Here is an 18276-nt window from a genome sequence, read left to right on the forward strand (position 1 = left end):
TGGTTCCATGCTTGATGGTAGTGGTCTAGATTCTAACTTAATCCATTGACCCACAACACTGGATGCAAGAGATTTTTTTCTTTAAACATAATGAAAAGTATTCAGATAAATTCAGCATATGTACAGAGAGTTTCTCCTTAAAAAAGGTCAATTTATTTTTGTATTTTTTCACTTCCTTCCATTCCCCTCAAAGAGTCTCTATCTACTATAGTATGACATAAATTATTCTATTAAGGATTTGATTTTGTTTCAACTCCCCTCCCCTAGCATTAGCTTTATGAATCCAGGTGAGTAATTCTGTCACATTTGTTGCATTTCGTTTCAGGATACATTCAGTGATGACATGGAAATAGAAAATACAACATTATTGACCGAGTTTGTTCTCACAGGACTTACATACAAACCACAGTGGAAAATTCCCCTGTTCTTAGGGTTCTTGCTGACATATCTGCTCACCATCGTGGGAAACCTAGGATTAATTGCTGTCATCTGGAATGACCCTCATCTTCACATCCCCATGTACTTGTTCCTTGGGTGTTTAGCCTTTGTAGATGCTTGGCTTTCATCCACAGTGACTCCAAAAATGCTGGTCAATCTGTTAGCCAGCAATAAGATGATTTCATTCTCAGAATGCATGATACAGTTTTTTTCCTTTGTAATAGGTGAAACTGTAGAATGTTTTTTGTTGGCCACAATGGCGTATGATCGCTATGTAGCTATATGCAAACCTTTACTATATCCAACGATTATCACCAATAGACTCTGCATCCAACTCTTAATCTTAACGTTTGTGGGTGGCTTTATTCATGCTTTAATTCATGAAGTACTTTTATTCCGATTAACATTCTGTCATTCCAATGTAGTTCATCACTTTTACTGTGACATTATACCACTGTTACAGATTTCATGTACTGATCCTTCTATTAATATTTTGGTGGTTTTTATTTTTTCTGGATCAATTCAGGTTTTCACCATTTTGACTATCCTTGTCTCTTACACATTTATTCTTCTCACAATCTTAAGGAAGAAATCTGAAAAAGGTGTAAGAAAAGCCTTTTCCACATGTGGAGCTCATCTCTTCTCTGTCTCTCTGTATTTTGGGTCTCTTCTCTTCATGTATGTGCGTCCTACATCTCAACAAGCAAATGATCAAGATATGGTGGACTCTTTATTTTACACAGTCATAATTCCTCTGTTAAATCCAGTAATCTACAGTCTGAGAAATAAGAAAGTAATAGATTCATTAACAAAAATGTTTAAGGTAAAGTTTTAGATTTTCCACTGTGGCATATTCTGTTTCTATTAAAGTTGTGTTAGTTAGACTTGAATATATTTTAGCAAATGTTGAAAGATTTCTTGCAATTATCATTCTAAGTTTTTTAATGATTTTTATTGGGAGCACATAAAAATCCTTTAAATATTCATGTGTGTTCTATATATATAAATGCAAAGGCAACAACATCTCAGAGTCCTGTGTGTTTTTCAGTATCACTTTATAATGGCATATGTGCTACAATAGTGTTGGACTTGAAAGTGGCATCTTTGAGACTAACATGGGTGTAATGGCTGCCAACTCATACCACATTTACTCCATGATAGTAGAATATTGCTGTTTGTTTCAGTATGGACAGATCTCATAAATTTGCCAGCCATCAAAAGTCTTTTATTCCATCTATTTGGGAATTGATAAAAATTCAGTTCACACACCATGCAGAGAATTAAACAAACAAACAAAAAAGAAATGAGAATTAAAACACATAGCGTAAGTGAACAGAGGATACTCCTAGTTCAGTATGTCTGTATGACTAAGGAGGGATTTATCATGTTTATCATGACTTTAAAGAGTCATTCCAGCTGGGTGTCTCTGTTCTTCAGCAAGTTTAAAAGTTCAACCAATTCAAAAATCTCACAGACTGGGTTGGAGAATTAATTTTGGTTGTGTGTGTCACAGGAAAAGAGAAGAGGCCAAAGAAGAAAGAAATGGTATCATTATTACTAAAATTAACATAAAAACGGTGAAGGTAGATGATTAAGATAAAATTGCTGAATTTAATAAAATTGTCAGAATGTGTCTGACAATTCAAGCTTTTGAATTCATAATACGAAAGTTCAAATAATATTAAGAGGAAATGATATCATACTGTGTGGTAGATGCTGTCAAAACATGAAGTAAATGAGAGTTTGGATACTTTGTTCCTGAAAAATTCCTGAATAACAGCTTTTCTCACGATTGATACTCAGTAACTACATGAGGAATTAGTTTCCAGCTCATTCCTGCCTTTCCTCACTCAGCCCAAATTCCATGATCATTTCTGCTGGTAACACTGGGGACCTGCTCGCTCTACACTTATTCATCTATGTGTTTGTAAATCTTCATTTACATATGTGCTCCAAAACTCCATATACTGCTTCAAGATAATTCTTCGTAAGTAGAAATCTGACTTACTGACAATCCTTTTCACCAAATCATGTTGTCAAATAAGATATATATATATATATATATATATATATATATATATATATACACGTATATCTGAGTGTACTTCAAATAGTTCATAAAAAATAATTAAAAAGTGCAGTATTGAAGCAAAACTTTTTGAAATCCTTGCATTTTTATGAAATTTTTGAAGGTCCCTTGTGTGTATATCATATAATGTCTGTGCATTCATGTGAATATATAAATATGTGTTCATGTGTATAAATATGGATATCTACATCATATATTTAACACAGATAGCAATGACACTATATAATCCTTTTAATCATAAAAGTTATAAATACTAATTTGTGATGAAGTTTTGGAAGAGTATGCTTGTTTGCATACACATATGTACATTATATAAATATGAGCAAATACGCACACACAGAATATCTGTCATGCTGCTTATCCTGGCAATATTTGAACCGCTTCACAAGGAAACAAAACTGGAAGCAGTTCTTCTATGCTGTTTCTTTACCAAAATTTTTTTTCTACATTGTTTCTTATGGGACATGTGTTGCATTCAAAATAAATTACTCAGAATTTTGAGCACACGTTAGTCTCTCAAGTACACACTTTGTCTCATACACATGTCTCCTCAGAGAAACCTCTTCATCCTTAGTGTCTGCATTTTCATTGAGTTAGACTAGCATTCTTTCCTCTAGCTCATCTTGAAAGATGACCCATTTTCAGATTATGGATTAGAATAGCTAATTTATCTGAAATATTTAGCTTTGTTGTTGTTGTTGTTAGTCACATTATCCTAGCACAATACTTTGTTTTGGCCCAAAATACTTATATCAGTTAGTTTAATTTTTCTGTCTATGCAGACAGTGGCTTACACACACTACACACTAAATAATTATTTATAAAATTGAGATGTATCTTAGAACAAAATGTAGATAAAATTTAAAATTTTTAAAAATTTAAAAAATTTTAAAAATCAATATTATTATCTATTGAAAAGAGAGAGAGGAAGAAAGAGAGAGAATCTCTGTCTGTTCATTTACTCCCTAAATGGTCGCAGAGGTCAGCAAAACCAGGAGCCCAGAACCCCACTTGACTATTCCATATGGATTTCAGGGACCCAAGAACTTTGGCTGCCTTTTAGTGTGCTGGCAGGAAGCTGGATTGAAAAGAAAGCAACCAGTCCTCAACTGGTGCTCTGACATGCAATGCCAGCTCACAACTGGTAATTGAATCTGCTGTTAATACCTTAGTACCAATACCTTAATACCTCATCTACTGTTAATACCTTAGTACCAATCTAAGGGTATTTGTCAGTTTGAGATGGCTTTTTCATGCCAAGCCACCTTGTATTTCCCTTATGACAAGCAAAAATATTACGCACCAAAATGAATTATTGTTATTCTTACCTTGTATAAATAAATAAGTAAATAAATAAATAAATAAATAAATTCACTCCTTGTATAAATAGTGGGGAAATATCAGGAAAAAATATTAAATTAGTTGTTTGTATAAAGGTTATAAAAGCAAGTATTTATAATGTATCATTTTTCCCACAGTTTGGAGGTCTGATTAACAAGCAGGTTATCAGCTTTCTTTTTGTAGTCCTGAATGTTAATGTTTATCAGGAGTTTTCAGAAAGTTTGTGAGAAATGCCTATTATGGCAATAACTATGCATGGATTTCAAAATCTTTATTCCAAATGCATGTATCTTTAAATTTCACTTTCCATAAATTTTTGAGGGGCCCTCATATGCTTGTTCTTATGTACATTCAGATTATATGATTCATATGTCTCAATCTCACTATGTGCTTGTTCACCCTCATGTTACGTAAAATTCTTCCTGACCACACTTTGGATTAATGCTAAATTTTCTCCTTCCACAGTTCTAAATGGGATATCTTTTATGACATTATGAGTTATTGCAATCTTCCTGGGAATACCTCAATTTCCCAGCTATCTGCTTTTTGTTTATATATGTATGTTAAAATAATCATCCCCTTCCCTTAACTACCTTTACCCTCATTGTGGAATGGATTGTTATCAGTCTTCAATGTCTATTTCAAGGAATGTTCACCTTCCTTGACACTTTCCCAGATTATATAAAAGGGATAAGGGGACTCACATACAGGAAATATTTGGCACCCTCCTCTTTGCAGATATTTGGTTTTCTACATTGGGTAAACCTACAAACTGTTATAGAATATAATTTAGAAATCTTACTATTCTTTATACACATTCATGAATAGTATAGTGTTATTTGCAATCAAATTCTTATCGTGAAATGTTTGCAAAGTTGAATGACGTTGAGAGCAAAAACACAGAATATAGTAAGAATGCATCACTCATTTTCAATCTTCAAATGAGTCTGGGCCTGGAACCATTGCTGTATGTCAATTTATCTTCTTTGCTGAAAACAGAGCGAAAAAAGAGACAGAGAAAGATCGTCCATTCATGAATCCACTCCTAATATGGGGGGAAAAAAAAAAGGAGCTGGGTCAGGTTGAAGCTAGGAACCAGGAGCCAGGAACTTCACCTGGGTCTCCCACGTGCTTCGCGTGGGATAAAGGCTTTCAGCCATCTTTCATTGCTTTTCCAGATACAATAACAGGGAGCTGGATAAGATGTGGAATAGTGAGAATCGTACCAATTTCCAAATGGGATGCCAGGTTCTCAAGCTGTGGCTTAACCAGATGACCATTGAATAGTGCATCTTGACGTGGCCATGTCCTTCCTCTCTTAACACTGAAATTTCATCAATGTTCTTAATACCAATAAGTTGCTCACCGCAAAATTTACTCACCTGTGTGTTTGTAGATCTCTAACTATTTATCTCTTCCATTCTGCTGATATCATACTACTTCCTAAATATTACGGTCAACAATATTTTGTTAGTAAACTCTGACAGAAATCATATGATAGTTTAACACTTTAATGGTCACCATTATTATTATACTATATAATTTTGAAATAAAATTTAGATCTGTGTTTATATAGGAACATGAATATATTTTTCTTTATATGCATGTGAAGATTATATTTTTGCATATATATATATAAATGCAAACAGCATCTTTCTTACTCTGTATTGCTAACTCATTATGACAGCTTTTTAAATAAAACCTGAATTCAACTGATATTTCTTTCTCTCCAGTAGTACTAGTGGTATTTGTATCATAATTAATTGTACCACTAAACTCCTTCTGGATACATCTTACTCATCAGGTCCTACCCTTTTGTTCATAGCAATATCTCCAAAGAAAACTCTTCATACTATACCACCTGCTTACTTCTTCATTTACAATCAGCAGAACCCTCTTGGTTTAAGGCCCATTCAAAGATTACAACTTCCATGATGTATTTTAAGATGATCTTTTTTTTTTAAAGATGATCTCAAAAAGAATAAAAGGCTCATTCATATGAAGCATCAAGCAATTTATTTGTACTGTTTTACACATTTAGTCATATAATTACTTAATTTAAAAAAATATGTATTTATTTATTTAATTGAAAAAGATTTACAGAGAGAAAAAGAGACAGAAATATCTTACATCAGTTGGTTTACTCCCCAAATAACCATAACTGCTGGAACTGAGCTGAACTGAAGCCAGAAGCCAGGAGCGTCTTTCGGGTCTCCCACATAGTGCAGGGTCCCAAGGCTTTGGGCTGTCCTCAACTGCTTTCCCAGGCCACAGGAAGGGATCTGGGAAAGAAACCGATGCTCCTACAGGATCCCAATGGATGTAATGTAAGGACTTTTTGCCACTAGGGTTCTGCACTGGATCAATAATTGATTACTTTTGAGTCCCAAGACACTATAAATTACCAATGCTCTAATTTTTACACATAAAGCCTTAAACAATTACTTATGAAAATTTATGAAACTCAAATAAGCATGATATCACAAATATGAAGAATGTAGTAACAGTTTATCACTATATCTCTAGTCTTGAAAAGAACCCAAGGCTATTACTATCTCTGGAATTGCTGCTGGATGTCAACTCACGTGAAATGGAAAGGATTGTAAAATTCTACTGAAACCCCAGAAGGGAGGGAATGGATCAACATCTAGCTGCGGTTACTGTTTGTCCCACAATCTGTTGACTTTTTATTTGTACGATGTTCTCATTGTACTGGTGTTTTCTTCTGAAAACTGTATCAATTTTTGCTTGTTCATTCACTGTTATAACCCAGAAATGTGTAATTTGAACAATTTTGTATTTGTGTATTATCATAAATGTGTGTTCCAATTGGCATTTTCCATGGGTGGAAATATAGTTGTCAAGCTATAAGTACATAATTTATCCAATTTTGCATTATATTGCTGAAGTATGGAACAACTTGTTGGGACATACTCAGATTGTGTCTTCCTCTAAGGCCTTCCCCTGCTTATTTGTAGACTAAAGAGCTCTTTCTTACTTGTCCTTCAGGACAATATTTTATGTCTTCCAGAAAATTTCCAAATTCCCAATCCTCAATGTGATCCCATTTCTGTTCTATTATATACCTTTTCCTTTTTGCATATCATTTGTCCATCAGTGACACATTAGGATGGAGATAAATTAAACACACGCTCAGAGCCCCTATTTGGTTAAGTATTCTATTGATTCCTTTAAAAATAAATTACAAGAATATATAAGTATTATTTAATGAGTATTAGAAGGATGGGATGATGCTGTGTAGGAACCTGGAACCAGTGGTCTGGAACTCTGCTGATTTGTAACTATTCATGGAAATATCAACATGGAAGATACAAACTTTATTACAAGGGTGAATGCATTTCTTAATGAGATTTTAAACAACTCATGATTCTCTCTTTATACATGCATATAAATACATTTCTTATCATTTTCCAGTGTCTTTTATTATTTAGGAAATTGTTGATACAATTAAGCTATTGTGCTGTTAGCTTTGAGTTAGGTGGGAAAGAAACAAAGTATTTTTCAGTCTGGTTTCTAAACTAGCTATAGCAGAATCTTATTAAAATATGAATTATCCATGTGGTAAATTTCTCTGTTCTATATTTTTTGTGTTTTGTATTTATTTAGTACAGTATTTATAGGGGGGTTATATTCACTCTATGATTGGACAGTGCTTGGGACACCTGCATCCCAAGGCAGATTTAGAGCAATAGTTTCTAATTTGTTTATACATATATTTAAAAATTATTCATGTATTTATTTGATAGGCATGGTGATAAAAAGAGAGAAGAATGAGACTCATGCAGAGGGTCATGAGGTGGGGCTGGGGTGCAGTTCACTGTCAGTTCCAGGCCTGGGCCAAGGTGAAGGAGCAGCCACAGTGAAGGCTCCAGGTGTCCACATCACAGAAGTCACACACAGTCCATCCTGGAGGGTCCCAGCCTACCCACCGGTCCAAGGCCAGAGGGACGGGAGGGCCCCAGAGAAGCAATCCATGTCACATTTCTTTGCTAAGACTCACTATTTACAATGGCCAACATATAGAAGCAAGCTAAGTATCAGTCAGCAGATGACTAAAAGAAAATAAAATATATTCACCATTCAACCATAAGAAATGAAGTCATGTGATTTGTAGCAACATGGATGAGCATAGGAGGCATCAAGTGGAAATAAGACAGGCATAGCAATACGTAAGCCATATATCTCACAGATACGCAGGAGCTTAAAAACTGATTTCACATAACTAGAGAGTAGAGTTGTGGTTATTAGAAGATGGGAATGGTAGGTAAATGGTGAAGGTAAAAGTGGCTTTATTAACAGGAAAATATATATTACATTACCCTAGGATTAAGTCCTAGTATGACATGGCACAGTAGAGTGTCTATTATTAACATATTGTGGGCTTTAAAATACCTAGAAAGAATATTTGATTTTTTTTACTATAAAGAAATATTACATATTTGAAGTAGTGGATATTCTAATTGTCCTGCTTTGATTATTGCACATTGTATATTTAAGTGTTACATTGTGCCACATTAACATATGCAACTACTATACATCAATTTTATATAGAGATATTATACAAATATAAATGCATTAATATTTATATATGGCACAGAGGGGTTACAGGAATAGAAAATTTGGTGTAGAAAGAATAAAATCTTAGAACATTCAACTAAACTTACTAAGAAGATGACATCTTGGGGAGGAGACATAGGCTTAATATATTCAAAGAATAATTGTGGGAAGTCATGTGACTTAGCGGGAGAGAGAGAGAGAGAGAAAGAGAGAGAGAGAGAGATGAAGAGAGGTAGATTTGTAATCCACTGTAAAGACTGATTTTTACACACAGCGAGAAATGGATCCCAGAGCATTGTTTAAGGTCAGAAACAAAGTGACTCTTGCTGCTTTATTGAGACAAGAATTGGTGATGAATGGGTGGAAGCAGAGAAAACTATCATAATTCGCATTGATAGGTAAGAAGAGATACTTGCTTGCACTAAGAGGGTATAATTTATTGTACTTTGAAAATATTTCAGCAATAATATTGACATTTACCTGGTGATTGATAAGGCTTTTCTTCTCTGGATAACTGGAAAAGTAGATCACCATTTTTTAAACTGAAGAACATACGCGAAAAATTGAATTGGGTTTGGCAGTAAAGGGGAAGCTTAGATTTAGCCATAAAAAATTTAGGATGCCTGTTAGACATTTGCATAAAGATGTCAAGCAGGCTGTTTGAATATATTCATGATAGATTTCTAAGACAGTGGAGATTGTGGAGAGGAGAATTCCTGTGCCTTTGGAACTGAATCATAAAAATAATAATTAACAAAATAATTTATAACCAAAAACTTAGCTTCAACTTTCTACAGTTAATAAATTGTTCAGAAAGAAGTGAATTTCCCATTTATCTCACTTAAATAAGATCAACCTCCATTTTAGATGATTTAATCATATTCATGGCAAATACAGAGTAGGCAGCTGTGAGGAAAAATGCTCAGCAGGGACCTCCATATAAACATTGTAGGGGTTGATAACACTAGGATTAAACAAAACCCTCCTAGAGAGAGAAAGGAGGCAAGCTGCCTGAGTAATCAGAAGCTACACTAAGACGCTGCAGAAGGACAGGAACAAAGTAAGGGAATGATCATGTTTCCAGAGAATGGGCTCACAGAAATTTCAGTGGAGAAGTGACAGAACAGAACAGACTCTGTGGAACTGCCAGGAAAGGACAGACACATTTTTGAAGCCATCCATGTGGTATGTCTAGCTGCCAGCTGAGAGACCATCTTCCCAAACTGACCTAGGAAGAGGCTGTTTTCACACTGCCTCTGGCAACTCCCTCATTGGCCGCTGACGGAGAATTTACTAACTTCAGCCCTAACCTGATACACGGACTAAAATCTGATAAACTGCTTGGGTTTTAGAAGGGAAGCCATGGTATCTCTTTCTTTTACATTCACACAGAGCACTGAACTTGGCAGCTAGAATTACACAGCTGATTGCTACTATCAGACATGTCAGAACCAGAACCAGGGTAACATACAGGGTGCCAGGCAACTGTGGGAGTCTTGTCTTCAAAATCAGCTCTGGAGCTGCATTCACTTAACTTGCATGATACAGAGGGATTCCATTCAGCTTCTCAGGTCTAGACGCACAGTGGCCCATTAAAAGTCCGGAACCAGCCCGAGTAAGGTCCCTTCAGCCCTGCTAGTTTAGAACTGGGAACGCCAAGCACAAACCCTAGCAACAACTCTGCATGCTTGTGAGCAGCGCATCCTTCATTTGGAGAACTGTGATTGTTGATGTCACGATTACAATTTTTACAAGAATTTGCACTCACGTGGCATCATCTGGAGAGCCCTGTGTTGCTCTGCTTCAAATAGGCTGTTATGACCATGCCCAGCAACTGGTCCTCACCATGGGAGATCACAGGAATGACCTCACTGAAGCACCAGGACTATAACATTCAGCATTAATTTCCTTGAAGCTACTAGAATCTACCAGCTGGACCAAGGGAAGAACCTTCCTGCATGCCATGTTCTCAGTCCCATGCTTGCCAGTGTAAGCTCTCCTTTTAAACTTTTAGTTGCCCTGCAGGATTAGAAAGGGGTTCAGGTCATATCCCCCAGTCTTGGGACTAGACTTATCAGTGTTCGCCCCAGCATCAATTGCTTTTTCCTAGCAGGATATGAAGAAGGTATTATCCATGTCATAATCCTAAAGCCATATCAACTGAGGCCCATTACTGGGTTAAAGAAATAGCCCCTCTGTCTCTCTGAGCACTGCGAACAGGTCCTGGCCATCATAATTCCCAATGAAAATGACATCAAACTCTTTGGGAGCTGAATATGGATATGCTATCAAGCCCTTATTCACCTGTCAGTCATGCTTGTACCCCCAGGAACTGTAGTGCACTAGACCACCCTGCCACTTAACCACACGGCTGACATTGATTAAAGCAAAAGGAAATGCTCATAGGTTACTGATATCATTCACATAGAACCAAAGCAACCAGCCAAGTGACACCCTGCATTCCATCTAAACCATGCTAAGAACCTCCTCTATAAAGAAGGGACCATAACAGTGATTCAAAGGCATTGATGTTAAGGGGCACATGGATCATGCAGAAGAGAGGTAGTAAACACCTCAAAATAACAAAATCATTCTCTAGAATAAGATCCTGATATGAAAGAAATCTATGAAATAAAAGAAGCAGAATTTAAAGTATTAATCAGGATATTCAATGTGATTTGGGAGAATAAAAATAGCTTAAAGGAATGAAATTCAGAGCAACATGAATGAAGAATTCACGAATGACATAACAGTCATTAAGAAAATCCAAGCAGAAATTTTGGACATGAAATCTTGAATTAGTGAAATAAAAGAAAAAAATGATTGAAACTTTTCGCAGTAACACAGACCAGATGGAAGGCAGAAAATGTCTGACCTGGAAGATAAGACTTTTGAAATTGCTCAATCAGACACACACACATACACACACACACACACACACACACACACACACACACACAAAGGACTTAAAAGGAAGGAAGAAATTCTGTGGCAAATATGGGATACCATTAAATGACCAAATGTATTATAAGGATTCCTAAAGGAGAATACAGAAAAAGGGCACTGAAAACCTGCACATAAAATAATAGTTCCAAATTTATTTGGTCTTGAAAGAAACATGAACATTCAAATACAGTAAGCACAAAGGACCCCAAGCAGATTTAACTGAAAAAGATTTCTAAGGCATATTTTAACCAAATAGGCAAAATTCAAGGATAAGGAGAGAACCATACAACAGGAGAAAAGTATCATAAAGGAGAACCAATAGGAATAATAACACACTTATACGCCAGAAAAGAAAAGCATGATATGTTCATCTTAAATGAAAAAACAAAGCAATAACAACAACAACAAAAAACCCTTCCAACTGAGAATATTAAATCCAGGCAAACTAACCATTACAAGCGAAGGAGAAAGAAAAACGAGGCATTTTCCAGATAAACAAAACAGAGAATTCACCATCAGTAGACGAACCTTGCAAGAATTTCTGCAGAGAGTCATCGTGCTGTAGAAGGAAAACATCAAGAAAGCACAGGACACTGACACATCAACCAATAGAGAACCTGTAATCAGCAAGGGATTTAACCAAATCACAGGTGTTAGTTATTACCTATCAATATTAACTTTAAATGGTAATGGATTAAATTCTTCAGCCAAGATCTAGGTTAAATGAATGGACCAAAAACTAAGACTGCAATACATACAAATTAGGAGGAACTTAACACACACACACACACACACACACACACACACACACACACACAGAAAGTGAAAAGATGGAAAAAGAAATACCAGGGGGCCTGGCGCCGTGGCCACGGCTAAAGTCCTAGTCTTGAACACGCCAGGATCCCATGTAGTCGCCAGTTCTAGTCCCAGCAGCTCTACTTCACATCTGCCTCCCTGCTTGTGGCCTGGGAAAGCAGTCGACGACGGCCCAAAGTCTTGGGACCCTGCACCCGTGTGGGAGACCCTGAAGAGCTCCTGGCTCCCAGCTTCGGATTGGCGCAACTCCAACTGTTGTGGTCACTTGGGGAGTGAGTCATCTGACGGAAGATCTTCCTCTCTGTCTCTCTTCCTCTCCGTATATCTGACCTTGCAGTGAAAATAAATAAATCTTAAAAAAAAAACCAGAAAAAAATATCAGACAAATGGAAACCAAAATGATTTGGAGTAGTTATCCTTATAGCAGATAAAAGAGACTTTAAGTTAAAAAAACTATAAATAGAGATAATAATATACATTTTATATTCATAAAAGAATAAATTCAGCAAGGAGATATAAAAATCATAAACATATATATACTCAAAACAGGATCACTCACTTATACACAGTAATTAGTTTCAGATCTATAAGTACTATTGATCAAATGGCCATACAAATGGCCATATTTGCAGGATATTTCACTCAGGAACGATTTAATATGCATTCTTATCAGCATATGGAAAATTTTCCAGGATAAGCCAGGTATTAGGGTACATCAAATTTCAGTATATTTATAATAATTGAATTCACACTATGTGTTTTCTCAGACTGCAAAGAAAACTAGAAATCACCAATAAGAATAATAGAAAATTCAGAAATATCTAGAAATTAAACAATATGTCATTGAATGCTCAATGCATCACTGATTAAAACAAAATCATCTACTTTTGTGAAACAAATAAAAAAAACCACAACATCCCCAAACCTGCAAGATATAGCAAAATAGTAATAGTCAAATGCATAGCATTAAGTGCTTACCTTAAAAAAAAAAAAAGAGAAATGTCTCAAAGTCTCTAATGATGCTTCTTCAATGAAAACAATAATAGACTTACTCAAAATTAACTGTATGCAAGAAATAAAGAGCAGGGCCTGGCACAATGATTCAATGGCTAAATCCTCTTTGCAAGCACTGGGATCCCATATGGACAGCAGTTCACACACCAGCTGTTCCACTTCCCATCCAACTCCTCTTTTTGGTGTAGAAGCTGGCCGAAAGCCTTAGGATCCTGCATCCATGTAGGAGACCTGGAAGATGCTCCTGGCTTTGGATCAGCTCACTTGTAGCCACTTGAAGAGTGAACCAGTAGATGAAAGATCCTTCTTTATGTCTCTCCTCTCTGCAAATCTGCCTTTCCAATAAAAAATAAATAAATTTTAAAATAAATGAGGATCAGAGCAGAAATAAATGAAATTAAAACAAAAAATTAATACAGAGCATAAAAATGATATCTGTTTTATATACTAAAAGGAAAGTAGGTAAATCTTTACTCAGATTAACAATAAAAGAGAAAAAAGCCCAAACCACTAAAATTAGATATAAAGAACACATTACAAACAGTACCACCAAAATACAAAAGATCATAATACATTATTATGATAAACTATGTGCTAACAAACTTGAAAACCTTGAAGAAATGAATAAATTCATGAATACACATAGTCTACCAAGAATAAATCAAACAAACCCATAAATATCAATGAGACTGAGGAAGTATTTAAAAGTTTTACATCAAGTAAAAGTCAAATACCTGTTGGTTTTACTACAGAAAACATATTTTGCACAACATTCATAAAGAAATGACTTCAGTGTGTACCATATTATTTCAAAATACTGAATTTGTTTTATGAGGCCAGCATCACTGATATCAAAACCAAATGAAGATACAATGCAAAAAACAAAACAGATCCAAATCTTGGAATCCTGAATGAACACAGATGCAAGAGTTTCAATAAAATACTAGAAAAGCGAATCAAAGCCACATTAAAAAATAATACATCTCAATCAAGTGGGATTTATCCCATAGAAAAGAAGGTGGTACAAAATCTGCAAATCAATATAAATGCCATAAATCATAGCACCAGAATTAAGGGTCAAAACCATAGGGTCACTATAATAGATGTGGAGAAAACATCCAGTAAGATTTGATATTTCTTCATAAAAATGACCCATCACAAATTAAGTATAGAAGTAATATATCTAAAAGTTTTAAAGGTTACATATGACAGTCTAGCAACCAATGTCATACTGAGTGGAAAAGGCTGAAAGCATTTTATCTTTGCTCTGCAAGAAGTTAAGCATATTCACCTTTCTCTTATTGAATATATTACTGTATTAGCAAGAATAATTAGGGAGGAGAAAGAAATAAAGGGAATCAAAAATCAAAAACTGAAAGGAAGAAATCAAAATATCCATGCTTGCTGGTGGCATGATGTTGTATGTGGAAGAATCTAAACACTCTACCAAAAACTGTCAGAACTAATAAACCAATCCAGCCTTTCGGCCGGAGCCGCCATCTTCCAGTAATTGGCCAAGATGACGAACACAAAGGGAAAGAGGAGAGGCACCCGCTACATGTTCTCCAGGCCCTTTAGGAAGCATGGAGTTGTTCCTTTGGCCACATATATGCGCATTTACAAGAAAGGTGACATTGTAGACATCAAGGGAATGGGTACTGTTCAAAAAGGAATGCCCCATAAATGTTACCATGGCAAAACTGGAAGAGTCTACAATGTTACGCAGCATGCTGTTGGCATAGTTGTAAACAAGCAAGTCAAGGGCAAGATTCTTGCCAAGAGGATCAATGTGCGCATTGAGCACATCAAACACTCCAAGAGCCGGGATAGCTTCCTGAAGCGGGTGAAGGAAAATGATCAGAAGAAGAAAGAAGCCAAAGAGAAAGGTACCTGGGTGCAGCTGAAGCGCCAGCCCGCTCCACCCAGGGAAGCTCACTTCGTGAGAACCAACGGGAAAGAACCCGAGCTGCTGGAGCCCATTCCCTATGAATTCATGGCATAACAAATGAAAACAAAATAAAAGACCTCTAGAGTCTTGAAAAAAAAAAAAATAAAAAAATAAACCAATCCAGTAAATTGAAGCCAGGTTAGAAAATAAAAACAAAATGTAGCTTATTGATAACACTTATTGATAAATTAACTGAATGAAAGAGGAAACAAAAAATCCCATTTGCAATACTCATACTAAAACAGAATTTGGAATTAATTTGAACAAAATGAAAGATACCTAAAATGAAAATTATAAAATAATTAAGCTGATTTAAGATGCTGCCTGAAGTAACAGCATTTAGTTCACAGTGCTGGCCCATATTCCAGCTACCCCACTACTGATCCAGCTCCCTGTTAACTGCTTGGAAAAGCAGAAGATGGTCCAAGTCTCTGAGCTCCTGCCATGCATATGGGATATCCAGATAAGTCTCCCGGCTCCTGCTTTCAGCTTGACCCAATCTAGGCCATTGCAGACACTGGGATAATGAATCAGTGGAAGAAAGATGTTTTCTCACTTTCTTAATCTTCTTTTCTCTCTTCCTGAAAGTTTGGTTTTCACCTGAGTATTTTTTTTAAAGAGGAAAATAAATCACAAAAGACACATACAAAAAATGGAAAAAATTCCTTGACAGTATTAATATCATTAAAAATGTCTACCTTACCTAAAACAATCTACAGATTTAATACAATGTTCTATTGAAACAGCAATGACATATTTACAGAATTAGAAAAATAATATTAAAATTAATATAAAATAAAAATGCATACTGTTCAAAGTGATGCTGAGTAAAAACAAATTAAGTTGGAGGAATCATAACACCCATCTTCAATTAAAACTGCAGCATACTGTCATACAAACTAATCCACAGATCAATGGAACAGAATAGAGAGCCCAGAAATTATGGAGATGATGCCCAACAGATTTCATTTTGACACTAATTTTTGGAAAGTAATTTATCAACTGATTGTTAGGTAGAGCATTATCCTAGTTAATGTCAATGGACATTAACTACAAACATAAAAAATTAGCACTATTGCAAATATAACAGGGAGTCTGAAAGTTTCCACTAGAGACTTCATTAGAAGTTTGATGTTCATAGACCAGGGATTGGAAAAGTTCTGTGTTTGTAAATAGATGTGTCATTTGTGTGCAATGCTCAGTGGACCTTATTAGAACATCACTAAGGATTTCTTGGGAAATGCAACATTGCTGTGATCAGATGAGAACAGTGCGCATGTAACATTGATTAGACACAAGGGTCATCCTTGTTACAGACCAAAGAGGAATTCTTTGCTCTGGCACCAAGCCAAGGTAACTAAACATCCTCACACCCTCAGCTTCCAGCAAGTTAAAGTTGGCTCACTAGAGCCAGGTATCAATGGCAATGGCTGTGCTCTGAAATTTTTTAAACTCATCACTCTGTTCATTCTGATTCATTATCATCTTTTATTTTCCCTTCAATATCTATTTCTTATATTCTGGTCTCTAACTTCCAGAGAAACTCTTTCTCTCCCTCCATCTCTATCAGTTTGCCTTTATAATTAAAAAGACATCTTTGAAAGAAAAAAAAAGAAAAATTACCATGGTAACATTGTAGTTGTTACACATTTAAGTTTCAGCTTGCTACCTTTTTAAGGAGGTTTTATTTTTCTTAAATGACGTGTGTTTATGAATGAGATTATGCTGCATTTTTTTCCTTAAAATCTAACTTGTGGTAATCTCATCAAATATGTTGGGGAAATCAATTCTTTTTCCAGTTTCATTAATATAAAGAGAAAGGAAACCATGCGTTTTAGATGTCCTTTTCTAAGAAGATAGTCATATTTCCTTCCTTCTGTTCTTTCCCCTTCAGTTCCCCTCTTTTCTTCATTTCTTTTTTTTTCCTTGCAAAATTGTAATTTTAATCCAGTCTATAATCATAGGTTTACTGGGCCACTAACTATAATGTTCATCAAGTAAAAAGAAGGAAGACCACAGTTCCACAAGAGTGTAAACAAAAACTAAAAACAATAGTCAAATCATGCTGCAACCTGTAGGAGATCCGAGAAAATACTGTGCCAAAGAGCCCCAGTATACTCTATTTCTAGAGGTCACTCTTCAGATGACCATCGTGTCACAGCTTGGGATACAGATCTCTGAATACCTTAATGCACGTTTTAGTTCAGATGATTCAGTTTAGATCTAGCTGTGCATGTTTTACTTATTTATCTGAACAAACAAAAAGCCTCCCACATACAAGTATTTCTGTGTGCTAATGCAAAAACTCAATTTTTTTTAAAAAGGCAGTTGGCCTCTTTCTACTAGCACAACTAATAGTGTTTGAAATGAATACCTTTATCTCAGGTAATAACTATTTGATCTGGGCCTTGTGTACATGCTCTCTGGCTTTCAATTACTTTGCTTGCAATTTTCTTGGCTTTAGCATGTTACAGAAATGATTCAAGTAAGGCTAATGGCTAAAATCATCACCTCGCTTGCACTAGGATCCCATATAGGTGCTGGTTCGTGTCCCGGTGGCCCTGCCTCCCACTCAGTCCGCTGCTTGTGGCCTGGGAAAGCAGTGGTGGATGGCCCAAGGCCTTGGGATCCGGCACCCACATGGGAGAGCCAGCAGAAGCTCCTGGCATCTGGCTTCGGTTCAGCTCAGCTCCAGCTGTTGAGGCCACTTGGAGAGTGAAGCAGCAGATGGAAGGTCTTCCTCTCTGTCTTTTCTCCTCTGTGTATCTGACTTACCAATGAAAATAAATAAATAAATAAATTAAAAAGTTTCAGGTAAAATTGTAATAAAATGTGGATCATTAACCTTTTTCTAGGCTAGTGGTATACAATAAAATGTCTTCTTTAACTTCCCGGCAGCAGCAGAGAGCCACAACCCTTAGTCTGCTCACTTAATCATCAAGGTAAAGAACTGATACTCTACAGTGTACATGCTGCTAAGCAGTGACACTAAGTAGATGAAATCTTATGTTAAGCATAAGAAATCTAATTCTCCTCAAGTATCTCTAAAGTGACTTTGTTGATAAACCTTACCACTGAATATGAAGTGAAATGAAAGAATGTCACT

General features: G+C 35.9%; 2 protein-coding genes across 2 annotated transcripts; both read left to right on the top strand.

Annotated features, from left to right (window-relative positions):
- Positions 1–307: 307 nt before the first annotated feature.
- LOC101527013 (olfactory receptor 5H2-like) lies at positions 308–1273 on the top strand. Its single transcript, XM_004596569.4, has one exon. It carries the CDS (start codon positions 344–346, stop codon positions 1271–1273), a length of 930 nt encoding a protein of 309 aa, XP_004596626.2. The 5' UTR covers positions 308–343.
- Positions 1274–14701: 13428 nt separating this feature from the next.
- Positions 14702–15251, top strand: LOC131479819 (large ribosomal subunit protein eL21). The gene has a single exon (XM_058661278.1). The coding sequence runs from the start codon at positions 14742–14744 to the stop codon at positions 15222–15224; it is 483 nt and encodes a 160-aa protein (XP_058517261.1). The 5' UTR covers positions 14702–14741; the 3' UTR covers positions 15225–15251.
- Positions 15252–18276: the final 3025 nt, after the last annotated feature.

Source organism: Ochotona princeps, chromosome 3 (assembly GCF_030435755.1).
Source record: "Ochotona princeps isolate mOchPri1 chromosome 3, mOchPri1.hap1, whole genome shotgun sequence".
Taxonomy (NCBI): Eukaryota; Metazoa; Chordata; class Mammalia; order Lagomorpha; family Ochotonidae; genus Ochotona; species Ochotona princeps.